Source organism: Callorhinchus milii, unplaced genomic scaffold (genome assembly GCF_018977255.1).
Source record: "Callorhinchus milii isolate IMCB2004 unplaced genomic scaffold, IMCB_Cmil_1.0 Scaffold28, whole genome shotgun sequence".
Taxonomy (NCBI): Eukaryota; Metazoa; Chordata; class Chondrichthyes; order Chimaeriformes; family Callorhinchidae; genus Callorhinchus; species Callorhinchus milii.
The window spans coordinates 4162728-4179215 of record NW_024704769.1 but is presented as its reverse complement, the minus strand read 5'-3'; the positions used below and the strand labels follow the sequence as shown (position 1 = coordinate 4179215).

Here is a 16488-nt window from a genome sequence, read left to right as displayed (position 1 = left end):
TGTCTCACAGTGTCCGTGCCAACAATCCTCCAGATAAATTGGTCATTCATCTCCTAGCTGTTTGTAGAACCTTGATCACGAACTTGCCTACAAAAATAATACTGTACTAGATTTGACCATAACTCTCTGTGAAAGGAAGTACTTTGAGACATTTCAATGCGAATAGGCTCAATCTAGGTTAAAGTTCTCTCATTAAAAATAATGCTGATTATTCTGTTCTAATAACTAACAGCTTTATATAGCTATACACAGTATTCATATCAATATAATCTGTGGGTTAAACAATGAGTCAGTGAGTTGCTCAGTGAGTGAAATGTGGCAGTCACTTGCGTACAACAATAATAATAATCCTTGCATTTCCTCCTTCAAGGCCGGTCTCAAGACCTTTCTCTTTGACCGTGCCTTCAGCTCCCCTCTCGCCTCTCTACCCCCTCCTCGCTCCCTCCCTTCCCTCCCCTCACCCTGACCGTTTCCCCCCTGCTCGGGTCCCGACCCAACCGTCCAGCACCTTGGGACGTCCTCCCGACGTGAAAGGCGCTCTATAAATTAAACCTTGTTGTTGTTGCATTTGATATAGCGCCTAATCACAGGATACACTGCAAAGTGAATTGACTGCATCTTTTACGAGTGAAACGTGGCAGCCAATTGCGCACAACAGTGTCCCACAAACAGTCGTGGATTGAACGACCAAATTATTATTTTAAAAAAAATTATTCAAGGGATTATTACCCCCAGACAATTAATCCACCAATCGATTAACAACTGGGTTCCTATTTACGCCGAGGTAAACAGGGGTGTGTGGAGTAAGGAAACTTGTCTAAGGTTTCTCCCCTGCCTGCGAATGTCCCTCAAACTGGCTGGGTAGTCTCACTGATTATATTCTCTCAAAAGCAAATGAGACAGATTTCTGTTAATAATATATAAATAATATATAATTTGGGACACAACTGCCAGGATGATGGAAGGCGAACTGGATGCACCTTGGTCTTCCTTTGCCTGGCAATTCTTATCTTTTTATGCACATTGGATGGGTGGAGTCACTTTCGTCATATAAGTGCATTTTGCGTGATCTATTAATAGTGGGATTGAGGTAGATGGTAAATATTAAAGTTATTGGTTGCTGGGTGTGGAAATATCCTTCACTGGTCAGTATTCTTGAACCCAAATGATATAATCTTGGCTTTCAGTTTAATGATTCTAGTCAAAGATTTACTAATCAATTCCCTTGGTTTCTTCCTTGTTTTTTGCACGAATGGATGGCAAATCAATTGCGCTGACTGTGCCCTGGTTATCCTTTATCACTGGCTAAAGGTCCCTGGCTTCAAGTACATGAGATAGAAGCTGCCTCATCACTATCTGTAAACTTTTATCTGTTCAAGGTCAAGGACTGCAGTTAGATTGTTGCAAAGTCTACTTCCATGAAGCGTGTTACAAGCTGGAATGTCCTTCAGTCCAAGTCGCCAGAGCACCTAAAGTGCTTTAAATATCATGGCAGCCAGGCAACATCACCAACGACCTCAGTGGCTGATGAGTTTGTGAACAGTCTGAACAACGTTTGCCTCACAGGAGCGCAAAACAACTCCGCAAATTAGTAAGATAACACTAAACAAGTGTCAGGCCAACCCATGAGTCACACAGGCTCCAGCCTACTCCATGTCCCTCGCCCGGCCCACCCATCATCATCATCATCAGTCAGGTCTTCATTCCCTCTGCCCCCACCCTTTGGAACTCCATCCCACATTCCCTTCGCCTCACTCCCTCCCTTGCCTCCTTCAAGGCATGCCTTAAGACCCTCCTCTTCGACCATGCCTTCAGCCACCCTCCTATCCTCTCTCCCCACCACCCACCCCACCCCCCCCTTCGATTCCTAATCCCTGACTGTTCAGCCTTGGGAAGTCATACTAACATGACAGGCACTTTACAAATGCAATTTTGTATTGTGTTTATAGGGTGGGGCCCAAATAAATATGCCTTTTAATAGTACCTCTCAGCTGCTTATCATGTATTCTTCTCTATTAGTTAACCTCCATATACGAGGGTTACTTTCCTCTATTTTGGGAGTCCTGTACGTGGAGTCCTGTAGCTCAGTGGTTAGAGCACTCGCTTTGCAAGTGAGAGACCTGAGTTCAATTCCAGGCAGAGGGCGAAACCTCGGGCAAGTTTCCTTACTCCACACAGAGTCTAATATTAATCCCTCCAAAACCAAAAACAATAATAAATTGGTCATTTTCAATCTACGACTGTCTGTGGGACATTGCTGTGCGCAATTGGCTGCCGCGTTCGCCCACAAATATACAGTCAATTCACTTTACAGTGTGTTCTGTGAAGCGCTTTGGGACGTCCTCCCGACGTGAAAAGCGCTATATCAAATGCGAGGATTATTATTATTTTAAACTATATGTGCCACAGTCTAGGTATAGTTAGGTATTAGGAATATCTGTCTCAGCTTCCCCTTCTTTGACCATACCGTCAGTCATGATTCCGCTCCAAGCCGAGGTGCTAAGCCATTATTGTTCAGTGTCCTTGGGACGTCCTCCTGACGTGAAAGGCGCTTTATAAATTGAATCTTGTTGTTGTTGTTGTTGTTGTTGTCCTCCCGATGCGAAAGGCGCCATATAAATGTAAATTTGGATTGCATTTGAAATGCAGTTCAGCCCCGAACTGAACTGATGAAGTGACTTCGCTAACTCGAGATTAGTTGAAGTAAGAGGTTGGATTAGTTGACGCGGTGCCGGGGGGGGGGGGGGGGGTAGATCAGGATTACACTGTGAAGTGTAGTGACTGTGTATTTTGTGGGCGAAACGTGGCAGTGGATGGACTGAGTGACCGCATTATTATTAGTCATTTTTATATATCCATATATATATATAATAATATAAACACGATATTTCTACACGGCCATTGTCAGGGCCTCACAAAACCGTACGTTAAATGAGCCGCAGCACAACCTGAGGGACGACCGCCGCTTCCCGCCCTTTTCTCCGCCTCTCTCACTCGACGCTCCTTCCCTCGCTCCCTCCCTCCGGCAGGACCGGCCCTTCACCGCGCAGCCGCGGGGTCTCGGCCGCGCTGATTGGCCGCAGGAGCCGGCCGCTGATTGGTCGTTCACGCGCTCGAGCGCTGATTGGTCGCCGGGACCGGCCGCTGATTGGACGTTAGCGTGCGTGCTCGAGCGCTGATTGGCCGCCGGGACCGGCCGCTGATTGGTCGCGCGGGGCGGGGGGGGCTCGAGCGGCGACCGTTGGTCGGAGGGCGCGAGGGGCGACCGTTAGTCGGAGAGCGCGAGCGGACTGTGAGGGGCGTCCGGGTGCGCGAGGCATCCCCTCCCTCCCTCCCTCAGCCCAACAAAGGCGGGAAGAGAATTGGGTGGGTTTTCACGCCCAACAGTGGGCGGGCGGGCGGGTTTGCGCGGGTGCGGTGCACGAGACGGGGCGGCTTTTGGGGCGGCTTTCACGCCTCGATTGGGCGGCTTTGCGCGGGTGCGGTGCACGAGATGAGACGGGGCGGCTTTTGCGCCTCGATTGGGCGGGTTTGCGCGGGTGCGGTGCGTGAAAAACGCAACGTTATTAAACACAGTATAATTTATGATGACGACGACGACGACGACTACTTTTGGGGGCTTCAGCAGCAGCTGCTGCACTGTATGATTTTAATTTAATTTTTAATTGCAGGTCACAGGGTCGCCGATTCCCTCGATCTGGGCTGAAGGTAGGATTTGTGGTTGAACGTACCCTTTAGCGTTGGCTTCGAGACGTCCTCCAGGGAAAGGCGCCCTCTAAACGCGCGTTTGTGACCACCACCACCACAACCACAACAACAACAGTAATGATCCGGGCATTTGGTAACGGCCCCTTTTTTACCGCGTCGTCGAGACGTCTCAAAGCGCTCCTATCCCCCCACTCCGCTCCTCCGGCTCCGGTCGGCTCCGCACCCCCCGCCCCAACCGCCCCCCACCATCGGTGGCCTTCAGCCTCTCAGCCCCGAGGCTCTGGAACTCCATCCCCAGTGCCTTCGCCGCTTCCTCCCTTTCCTCCTTCAAGGCCGGTCTCAAGGCCTTTCTCTTCGACCTTCAGCTCCACTCTCGACTCTCTACCCCCTCCTCGTTCCCTCCCTTCCCCCCCCTCACCCTGACCATTTCCCCCCTCCTCGCTCCCTCCCTCCCCTCCCCTCACCCTGACCATTTCCCCCCACTGCTCGGGTCCCGACCCAACTGTCCGGCGCCTCGGGACGTCCTCCTGACGTGAAAGGCGCTCTATAAATGCAGTCTTGTTGTTGTTGTTCACGGGACAGACCACAAAGTGAATAGACTCTTTACAAATATACTCGCGAAAACACCATCGTCTTTTCGTTGGGCGAAACGCCCCACAAACTAGCCACGGATCGTGCGAGCAGTTTTACTTTGGGGGGGGCATGGTCGGGCAGGACACCGGGGGAATGAGAGAGAGAGAGGGGAAGAGAGAGAGAGAGAGAAACTCTCTTCTCTTCTCCAATAGTGCCATGAGATCTTTTAACGTCCACCTGAACAGGCAGACAACATGCCCACAGAACATCTCAAAGCGCTTCGCAAGTGCAGCGTCTGTGTATTTTGTAGACAAACTCTTCCATGGCATCAGGACATGGGGGAGAAAAACCTCCGACTTGGGACTTGATCCCACAAACCTTCTGACTCAGAGCCAGGCTGATAGCGCTGGGAGGATGAATTGCTAATATATTCCTGTCTGGGTTTACCTTAATTTTTTATGACTCCCTAATGATTCAGCAGCTAAATACGTCACCACCTCCATCAATACTTACGTGATAACTGATAAGAAGGTGCCAGATTTGTGTTGTGAGTTTCATTGCCAGGCTTCGACTAAGATGCTATAGGTTAAGGGAAAGGCCAGGTCAAACGTTTATTTAAAAAATAAGAAAGTATAGCAAAAGGAGGCAAGCAATATCAGTTGGATCAGTAACTAAGCTGGTGGATATTAAGACTAAATTGCTGCCACGAATCTTAAATTACAGAGTAAACAATTACGCCAATAAAGATTCAGTGAGATAACTGTAATCTGAGCACTACATCATTAAACTAAGGTGCCAAAATCAACTCAATGTAACATCCCCCACATATCCTCGTAACTATATCACATATTGTCATAGTCACTGCAACTTTTTAAGAATAGAAAATTGTGGTGAAAGCAAAAAAATAAATAGGAAACGAGAGTAAGTGAACTCTTGGCATCCAATCTCAGTGAACCTTCAGTGAAAGGATAATTCAAGTATTTGATTATATTTGAGTACTTAAATGTCAGGATGTGTGGAACTATTTTCCAAGTTTGGGTTCCTGTAGGAATGTCATTCCCCTCCTATGCAAAATTATCCCCAAATTCACATTGTTCACATCCCTTTCTTGTTTACGTAACATTTCTGACATAGATCAGTTTCCAATTGAATGCAACTCACACCCAATATAATTCACACCCATATGAAGCAACTCACAGATGCTCTGAATTCCAGGACCTGATTTTATAGACCTGTTATTCTTTTATATATTTATAGCTTGATAATGACTAAAAATACGTGCTGTCGTTTGCCAGATATTTATTAGTAACTGGACATAAAGGTCTTATATAACTACTGCCACCACCCATCTCTGCTCAGCACAGCACCCGTTCAATCAGCTTTCCTGAATAGGAAGATAGCAACAGGAGGAGGCCATTCAGCCCTTTGAACCTGTTCCACCATTCTATTAGATCATAGTGTATGTCAACTCCAATTACCCACCTTTGCCCCATATCCCTTGATACCCTGACCTAACAAACATCTATCCACCTCAGTCTTGAAAATTTGAATGGATCCAATCATAATCTATATCCTTTTGTGTGGGGAGAGAGAGAGAGGCAATATCCCCCAATATATCTCTAAATATTTAACTTTAAACAAACAATTGTGAAGACAATTGTGAAATAGTTCCATGTCCTGCTTGAAAACGTTTTTTTTTAAAGTGAACTGTTGTATTAATTTTGATCTTTTGGTATTAAAATAATCCTGTAACTCAGAAAACTGATGCCATTCATATCAGCTTCCTGCTGCTCTGGTTCAGATAGTTTCAGTACAAGTTCAGGGGTCAAACCTAGGAAATTACCTGTTGGGCTTGTTTCACCTTAGTTGGTTTGTTACTAACTGAGCCAACAGGGAAGTTAGAATCACATATTTACTGGTAACTATCTACACTTGCCAGGAACAATGATTCGGTAAAAAATAATAATCCTTGCATTTGATATAGCGCCTTATAAATCTCAAAGCGATTCACAAAATATACAGTAAAGTGGATTGATTGTGTATTTTGTGGGTGGAACGCGGCAGCCAATTGCTCACAGCAGTGTCCCACAAACAGTTGTGAATTGTTGTGGAGCCTAAACACCGGCACAGACCAGTTGGGCCAAATGGCCTGTTTCTGTGCTGTATATTCTAATGCATTCTAATGAATTATTACTTTATCGTGTTGCCTAAGGTAAGGTTGTGCCTTGCCGGGGAGTCAAAATAAAATGTAAAGTGTCAATTATGTTCGTTTTTCCACCTCAGTGGCATGTACCTCGACTGGTCCTTCAGACTCCTCGTACTGGAAGTGGTTCCACAGAAATTGCTTGTCCTCTGGTTTTGTTCCTGTGCAAACCATGGCAGTGAGTATTGGCAGGACACTCCACTGTGCCTGGCCTCTTCTCACCCAGCCACATGTGCACCACCATTAATGGGACCGGGAGTAGGAACGTTGGCTAGTTTTACCCTCCCTAACACTTGGGATTTAGCCTCTCTATGCAACCGCAGCTGAAACTTCAAAATTCAACACTGACTGGGATTAGAAGCTGATCCACGCGAGATAATGCATAATTTCAGTCCAGGACAAAGTACAATTGTATAGAGCTAGGCACAAACCAGTAACACATAGGCAGACGTAGTGTGTATCTTAGAAACTCTAATTTATCGTGCCGATAATATGAATTCATGTATAATAATTCACAATATTTGCTGCAACAGGCTTTCTAATAATTTGGTCGCTTAATCCACGACTGTTTGTGGGACCCCTCTGTGAACAACTGACTGCTGCATTTTGTCTATAAAATACACAGGTCAATTGACTTTACAGTATATTCTGTGAAGCGCTTTGAAACGCCTCAAAGACGTGATAAGGTGCTGTATCAAATGCAAATCCAAGAACAAATTCTTATTTAACTCTGCAATCTAATCTTGCCCCCTCCTACCTCTCTGACCTGCTGACTCCCTACCAACCTATTTAGCGGGCTCCGGCCTGCTCCATGTTTCCCGCCTGACCCGCCCTACCATCGGTGGCCGGGTTTTCAGCCTCTCTGCCCCCACACTCTGGAACTCCATCCCACACACCCTTCGCCTCGCTTCCTCCTTTGCCTCCTTCAAGGCCGATCTCAAGACCCTCCTCTTCGATCGTGCCTTTGGTCACCTTCCCACCTCTCTGCCTTCCCTCGCCCCTCCACCAGCCCTCCCCCATGCTCGGGCCCTGACCCCTAACTGTCCAGCGCCTTGGGATGTCCTCCCGACGTGAAAGGTGCTTTATAAGTGTAATTTTGTGTTGTTGTTGCAATCCCTGCCTCCATTCAGATTTTGGATGCCCTTTGAACATTAACTATCTGATTAAACATACACACACAGCCTTAGCTGAATCTGCAGTTTCTAAGCTATCTCAGTGAGCTCCTGTTTATGGCATTTTCAAGGGCACTGCTACAGTGCTCAAAAAATATTATGTTTATCCTGCACAAATAGCTTCCCTTTACTGTGCTAGGCAACATTTATAATAATCAAAACCTTAGAGATGTCTCAAAGCGCTTCACAGAATATACTGTAAAGTGAATTGACTATGTATTTTGTCCACTATTAAACGTGGCAGTACTTGTGTGATCATTTCGCTGAAGAAATATAGCTTGGGACATGACATGTCAAGCGATTGCCAGGATGGTGGAAGGTGAATTGCATGGACCTTAGTCCTCTTTACCCAGCAAATTCTTACATGCTTAAGGAAGCAGTGCTACAGACCTTGCATTAAAATGACTGCACTGATCAATTAATGACACAGTGAAAGTCCAGAGATGACATCTGCACAATTTCTATCAATGCTCATATTTGTGTGTCAATAGGACTTTCACTGGGACAAAGCAGAGCAGTAAAACGTCAATCAAGAATGTGCTCTAGAACATATTGAGCATGGGATGGAAAATTCATTTTGATCTGTTTATATCGTAAATAATTCATTATCCAATGACTCAAGGCTTAAAAAATTATCAAAATATCAATCTGAAAATCTGACAGACCAGTTAAACTACAGAACTGCAGTCAGTATCGATTCCCTCACACAAAATTGTCGGTAAATATCACTGTTAGCCCCAGGCAACTGCTGTGACAACACAGTGATAGAGGCATTCACTCAGTCTCAGGACTTGAAGTCTCTCAAAAGACGACAGCATTCCAGTCCGACGTATAACGTGCGGCTGTATATAAAGGAGTTCAGTGGAGTTCTTTGGATCTATACCCATCAGTGATCATGGAAAATGTTTGCCCTTAATCCAAATTGCGCCATACAAAACACCCCATACAATAAAACCCTTGCATTTGGTGCAAAGCACTATCTCTTTGTCAAAAAATCCTTCTTGGGATTTTGCTGTACGTTGAAGTCACTGGTTTTGTAATGCAAAAATGGCCAGAGAGAATTGGATAGATTTCTACAATAATCAATCACAGTTATACACCATTATTCTTTTAAGAAACGGTTGAGAATAAATCGCATGAAGCTCACACAGGCTAAATCGATATTTATGCTATTTTACAGTATAAATACATACCAGGAGATAATATATTCCAGCATCAGCGTCTTCTGGTACTGTATAGGGAATTACAAACGCTTCAGATAACAGAGGAGCCATGTCAAAGAAACGTCTCTGAGAATCCCAGTTGGTTCGGAAGAGTTTGGGTTTACATCTCTCAGTCAGACCGTTGTAAAATGTAAATATAATCTGGTTTCTCATAGCAGAGTCTATTTGTCGCTCGCTTCTTTTAATGTGTCTTCTTGCCCTGTGGTTTCCTGCCCTGTATCTTCTTCCCCGTGTATTTGAAATTCTTTAATGGGTTCTGGTTGGTTAGAAGCTAAAAGTTAAAAAGAAAACAACACATTTATACATCAGTTATTTACATAACCGACACCAGATAAACTGCTCCGTCTCCTCCATGTACCTCTGTGGGATGTGCCAACATTCCAAACAGAACTATGGTGGGAGTACTCTTTCCGGGCTCGTAACGTCAAGTATTCACCTCTGGGATACTAATGAATTGCACGTGAAACACAATATACAGTCTTTGTATACTTTATATACTTCGGAGTATATCCTGTGAAGTGAACCGTTTACCTAGCAGTAAGTAGGAACCCGGTTGTTGGTCAATTGGCGGATCGCTTTTCCAGGGGGAATAATAACTTAAAAATAAATAATAATAATAATTTGTAGGTAGTTCACTTGGGATTTGAAAGTTTCAATTAAAAATGTTTTTACTCGGGACCCCTGGGGTGACTAACTGACACCGTTTCAGTAAGATCGCTGCCGTTCCCGTCAGCTGGTGTAGATGGCAGTTTGCTAACCTTGTGCGTTCCCTTGTTGTTTCTGCCCGAAGCCATGCCTCTCATGTGCCGTCTCCTGTGGATCAGGGTAGAGGAGATTCTCCGCAGTGTCGGGGGAACTGGAGAGGTTTAAAATATAACCAGGTTAGCTCGGGACAAGCCGTTACAAATCACTACAGAATAAACAACAGCTTCAGTAAACAGGGAAAGATATACAGTGAGAAAACGGGCCTTTTTATATAGGAAACCAGAACACATGAGTTACAGCAGCTGCATTGAAGGCAGGGCTTTGGACTGGCCTGAGAGTGTAAGTCAATCTGGATGTATTGAACTTCCCAGGTTCCAGCGGTTAAAAATAATAGAAAAAATTATTTGTTCCGGATCAAAACATTGTCCCCATAAAACTGTTGATGGTTCAATAAGTAAAGGCACTGTATTGGTACGGCACTGAGCCATGTACCTGCCAGAGGTTTGCAGGTTTAGCTAGGATCTGTACTGAACCGCGGTGAACACTGGTGTTGGTAGCTCGAGTTGGTATGATTTATCCGCCTTTAATCTGCAATTAGAGTCATACTTGAAAAGGATTCTTTCAGGAACAAATGAGATAGATTTCTGTTAGGAAACAATATCTGGGGATACAGTGTATAGTTTGGGACATGAGATGTTCAAACGACTGCCAGGACGGTGGAATTTGTCCAGCAAATTCTTATGATTCCTTACTGGCTTCTAGTGACCTCTGCTGGTGCCGTTCATATCGTGTCAGACTCTACTGCGATGATCCATGTGTTGGATGGAGGTGGAGGCTGCTATCAGTACCATAGTGTCCCATGGATTAAATGTATAGTCTGAAAAGTTAACCCTTCCTGTCACTAGTGAACTGTGCAGCCCACTCACTCAGGTATTCGGGCACGTTCTTCATGTGGGGTTTGACGATGGCCGGGTGCAGGGGCTTGTCGTGCCTCAGTAACTGGAAGTCACGGGGGTTATCTTCAAAGTAGGTCTGGAAAAGGAAATGCCATCGGTTAGGACACTTTCTCTCTCAGCCTTTACACCATCTTAGCTTCCTCGTGTGATTAAATCATGGGCTACAAAACAAGTAACGTGAGTAACTTAGGCAACTTTCCTTACTCCATACATCTGTGTTTACCCGAGGTAAAAATTCCTCAGAATAAAATTGTTTGTGGACGCTGCTGTGTGTAATTGGCTGCCGAGTTTCACCCACAAAATATACAGTCAATTCACTTTACCGTATACTCTGTAAAAAGCTTTGAGACTTTTCGAAGACACGATAAGGCGCTATATCAAATGCAAAAATATTATTATATGTGTATAGGGATAAAGCAAGATTAATCACCTTGAGCTTCTGGGAGTTTAGCAGCTCCTGTTTGATCTCTTTCAGACGAGCCTCTTTAATGGCGTGTTTTGTAACCGAGCGCATAGCATCCTGGAAACAGTGAGTTCCATCAGTAACACAAACTCTCCTTCCATCTCCCATATAGGCATAGGAAAGCCCCCAACATACACACACACACACACACACTTGTGGTTTCCTGGCAATAATAGCAGCTCAGTCACTTACACAGCCTCAAACCATAAGACTGAACACACATGCACCTCGTCACACACATCAACAAGATGTTGGACAAGCTTTCTACGAAATAAACCACGCACATTTTCTCACAAAGTTTAAAACAAATCAAACTCAGTTTGAAGAATCTTTACAGCATTTTCCTCCACTACTGTCAATTCCATTCATCCTACCTCATCCACAAAATACACCATCTATTCACTTTGCAGTGTATCCTGTGCAGTGATTTAAGACGTCTCAAAGACGTGATAAGGCGCTATATCAAATGCAAGGATTATTATTACCTGACACCTGTAACTCAAGCCATTGATCTCCTCCATGTGGAACTTGTATGGTTTCAGAGCACAGTCCAGATTCTCTATGAAAGCAAAATATTAAGCATTAAACCCAGAGCACATTGTATCATACACCGAGGCCCACTGAGGAAAGTGAGAGCATCATAATAACAGCTGCCAACAGCAACAGGAAAATATACAGTTCTGCCCCCAGGATTTACATACAATAATTATTAGTCAATTGGCGGATCACTTTTTCGGGGGTAATAATCCCTTCAAAAAAAAATACTATAAAATAATTTGGTCCCTCAATCCACGACTGTTTGTGGGACACTGCTGTGTGCAATTGGCTGCCACCTTTCGCCCACAAATATAGTGTCACTATGGTTCGCTGTGAAACGCTTTGAGACTCGAAGATGTGATAAGGCGTTATATCAAATGCACGTAGTATTATTGTTCTATTGCTGTGAGTATTTCAATGGTTCCATTGCTCCCAAGCGCTCTGGGGCGCTGCGTGAAGAGCGCTCTACAAATGTAAGTTGTTGTTGTTGTCGAGTACTGACCTCCAGTTAGCGCATTCTCCACTTCTTGCAGTAGTGGTAACTCTGTGTGTGACACAAAGGTCAGGGCTGTTCCCTGGCAGTCTGCACGGGCCGTCCTACAGGAACAAATCTGATCAGAAGCCAATAGCAACTTCTTTCCTGTGTGGCCTTGCTGGCACAAACGGCAGACACGTCTCTACAACACAGGAACAGGAGGAGGCCATTCAGCCCCTCGAGCCTGTTCCTCCACTCTATTAGATAAGGGCTAATCTATACTGAAAGCTCACCTGCCAACACGATGGATGTATGAGTCCACTGTGGTTGGGAAGTCAAAGTTAATAACATTGGATACGTTTTGGAAATCTATCCCCCTGGAGACACCATACTCCTTATCCTTCGCTCTGAAGCAAAAGAGCACAAACTCAGGTTAACACTGGCCTCAGGAAATACACTACCTTATAATAGTGATAACAACAATTCTTGCATTTGATATAGCGCCTTATCAGGTCATTGACATGTCTCAAAGCACTTCATAGAATATACTGCTAGGTAAACAGAGGTGTGTGGAGTAAGCAAACTTGCTCAATGTTTTGCTCTGCCCGGGAATCAAAGCCAGGTCCTCTCATTTGCGAGGCAAGTGCTCTAACCACTAAACTACAGGACTCCATCTTGGAAAATCAATCTTAAAGCTAATCTATCCCCAAAACACACTGCTGTGCCCAATCGGCTGCTGCGTTGCACCTACAAAATATGTAATCAATTAAGTTTACAGTAATTCTGTGTAGAGCTTTGAGACGTCTCGAAGACGTGATAAGGTGCCATATCAAATTATTATTATTGTTATACGGTGCGATTTAGCCAGGGTTAATTTACAGACTCGTACTTCTGGCCTTTGCTGGGATTTTTCTTGTTTGGTTTCTTCTTCTTCTCCTCGGACGCACCAGCTTCCAGCAGCATCTCTTCATCTGTGGCGATGATGTAGTCGTAGAAACCCTGGTTAAACTGACTGATCACGTGACACCTGGGAGAGACAATAAATCACAGGCCTCAACAACAACAACTTGCATTTACACAGCAACCCTCACGCAGGGCAGAGTCCCAGAGCGCTCGTCAGTGGCGAGCACGACTCTGAGGTGGGGAGAGGTGACCGTAGGCACAGTCAAAGAGGAAAGTCTTCATCTGCGACTAGAAGATGGGGAAGGAGGGAAGGGGCAAGGTGGAGGGATCGGCTCGGATAAAGAACCCAACAAACTCCTCCTTAACTATCATACTGTCTACAAATCACCTAACAGGGCGGCGGTCGCTAGGTTCAGTTGTTTTAGCTTCAAATGAGCACATTGGTGCATAAATTGAGTTTCAGTGAGTGAGCTTCACTTTACCTGGAGAGGACTGGCAGCTCGGAGTTCAACACACAGGACCGGATGCTGAACTGCTCGAGGAAGAGCTTGAGGCGGTAGCAGCGATCGATCGAGTTGACAAACAGGATGGTTTTTCCACGAACTAGAGATAGTTTGAACAGCGCGTAGATCAACAGGAACTTCTCATCCTCTTCACATTTGATCTGGTATTGGGTTAGCTGGGAACTGTCAGGGAGCTGTGACTCCTTCAGCTTCAGTATCACCTGCAGGGAGAGAACACCGTCCTTTTAAACAGTCCTGAGCAGAGTCCTGTGCTGTCATAGGCTCTTCACTTCTAAGCTGACGCTGCAATTCAGCACTGGGGGGGGGGTGTTGCATTGTCGGATATGTCGTCTTTCATATGAGATATTACATCAAACTCCTTCCTGCCTGTTCAGATGAACATTAAAAGATCTCACACAGCGCTATTCGAAAAGGGAAGGGAGTTTCTCTCTCTCTCTCTCCCAGTGTCCTGGCCGACAATCCCCCCAAATAAAATTGGTCACTCACTCCATGACGGTTTGTGGGAGGTTGCTGTGCGCATTGTGAGCTTGCCATTTCTTACCGGATTGTGAAGCACCAGCTCCTTCAACGCTTCAACATCCTCATTAAACGTAGCCGACATCAGGAATGACTGGTAGATCTTGGGGAGATATCTGCGAAGAGACAGAAAGCTGCAGTGAGAGATCACTCAGCTTCTAGTTCTCTCATTGAGGGTCTGAACTTGCTGTTACTTGGTAATGCTTTAACAAAATACCTCATTTAGAAGAGTCTCTGTCAAACTCCCTCCCAGTTAGACCAGTGAATAAATCCCACCTTTGGATGTTCAACTTTACCTCTTTATCCAGCACTTACCCCAACTCATACTCTATTGTCAGACACTCGGCTGACCAAATAAAATCCAACTGTTAGTTTACAATTCTCTGGCGTATTCAGTAAGCTGAGAACCACTGAGAGAATTGGGAAAGGTCTAAGAGAACATAATTTCCCCACCAAAGCAGCCACACTAATTTATTTTCATACAAATAGAATTTTTTCCAACAAGCAGCCCAGTCTGTTAAAAGTGAAGCTCTCACCCCAACAGCTGCTTCAAGTCGCTCTCAAAGCCAAAGGAGAAGAGCAGGTCAGCCTCATCGATCACCAGCATCGCAAGAGAACTCCGCAAGTCCAGGTTATTCAGCTGGAGGTGTGTTTGGATACGTGATGGCGTCCCCACAACAATGTCAGGCTTTTCCATCAACAGCGGCCTAAAGGAAGACAGTCAGCATTAAAACAACAACAAATGACACTTACACGGCATCTTTCACGTCCCAAGGCGCTGGACAGTCGGATTTGGACCCGGCTGGGGGTTGGGGTCGGGGGGGGGAGTGGAGGACAGGAAGAGTGGGGGTAGGAGTGTGAGTCAACGAAGAGGGTCTTGAAGGAGTGATGGAGGCGAAGGGTGTATGGGATGGAAGTTCCAGAGAGTGAAGTTTCAGGATTGAGAGCTGGAAGGCAAGGGTAGCTGGTTCGCGTGTGCGCGTCTCGTACTTTTGTGCAGAAACGTCCGCCTGTCCCGACACGTCAGCCACTCGAATGTCCCGCGCGCAGCACGAGGTCAGCTCTCGGATCATCTGCTGCACCTGCTGCCCCAGCTCCTTGGTGGGGACCAACACCAGAGCCCGAACTATCTGCTCGTTTACTGACTGAGGAGACACAAGATTAAGGTTTCAAAGCAGACAGACACGTAGATGAACGGGTACAAAAATGAATGGAATACCAGATTTGCCCCGACCCAATCTCACCTTTTTTGCGTTGAGTATGTGCTCGATGATGGGAACGGCGTACGCTGCTGTTTTTCCAGATCCCGTCCGTGCTCTGGCCAGTAAATCCTTCCCCTCCAGGGCTAATGGGATAGCTTTTTCTTGGATCAAAGTGGGCTGTGCCCAGCCCAGGTCAGCAATTGCCTGAGAAACGGAAGAACGCACATGTGTTTCAATTTCAGTGGATCAATTTCTATGGACTGCACAACATATAGTAATAACAATCCTTCCATTCGACGCAGTGCCTTAACACATCATCGATACGTGTCAAAACGTTTCACAGAATAGACTCTTTAAAAGTGTAGTGACCGCGTATTTTGTGGGCAAAACGCGGCAGCTAATTGCTCAAAGCAGTGTCCCACAAACGGACGTGGATTGAGCGACCGGATTGTTATTATTTGGGGGGCGCTCTAACCAGCGAGAAACAGGTCTCCACAAACACACACTGCACTCTCTACCCCCTTCACTGTCAGTCACCCCATCAATCAGCTGTGGCGCTTCCCCTCACCCCCCACACACTCTGCCGTCCCTTCCCTTTACCCCCCCACCCCCACACACACACCCACCCCACACCCCCCCACACACCCCCTCTCACACACACACCCCCACACCCCCCCCTCACACACAGACCCCCACACACCCCCCCACACACCCCCCTCACACACCCTCCCCACACACACACCCCCCCCACACACACCCCCCCACACCCCCCCACACCACCCCCCTCACACACACCCCCCACACACACCCTCCCCAACACACACCCCCACACACACACACACAACCCATTCAGTGTCACCCCTTCTCCTCCTCCCTCTCCCCTCAGCACAGACACACACACACACTGCCAGCCCTCCAACCCCTCTAGAGCCCCCCCCCCCCACACACACACTGCCAGCCCTCCAACCCCTCTAGAGCCCCCCCCCACACACACACACACAGACCCGCTCCCCCCCCTCCCCCCGGGGCCCCTCTGTGCTGCCTGAGCCCCAGTACCTGGAGGAGCCTCTCGTCCAGACCCATCTCGTGAAACTGCAGCTTCTCCTCCGCCATCTTCACTCCACGTGCGGCGGCCGCGACCTTCGCCCCTCTGCGCTGCCGCCGCCTGGCGGTGGGGAGTGGCAGCGCCCTCTCCTCCCACTGTCTCTGGACTGACTGTCAGTGACACAACATTGGGTGACTTTTTGTGATTTTTGGGTGCAAAGGTCTTCAGATTTCTGGCAAACCAACCCCCCGCCCCCAGAGCGTCACGCAGATACCACCAACAA

The 16488-nt window shown here is 46.5% G+C and overlaps 1 protein-coding gene across 1 annotated transcript; it reads right to left on the bottom strand.

Annotated features, from left to right (window-relative positions):
- Nucleotides 1-8804: 8804 nt before the first annotated feature.
- On the bottom strand, nucleotides 8805-16306 carry ddx56 (DEAD (Asp-Glu-Ala-Asp) box helicase 56). Its single transcript, XM_007907449.2, has 14 exons — nucleotides 16217-16306; nucleotides 15203-15364; nucleotides 14949-15103; nucleotides 14495-14665; nucleotides 13984-14074; nucleotides 13401-13642; nucleotides 12905-13042; nucleotides 12309-12422; nucleotides 12043-12137; nucleotides 11489-11562; nucleotides 10971-11060; nucleotides 10511-10616; nucleotides 9638-9735; nucleotides 8805-9150 (listed from the first exon to the last, which is right to left on the bottom strand). Exons 1-14 carry the CDS (start codon nucleotides 16271-16273, stop codon nucleotides 9061-9063), a joined length of 1683 nt encoding a protein of 560 aa, XP_007905640.2. The 5' UTR covers nucleotides 16274-16306; the 3' UTR covers nucleotides 8805-9060.
- Between the last annotated feature and the right edge of the window lie 182 nt (nucleotides 16307-16488).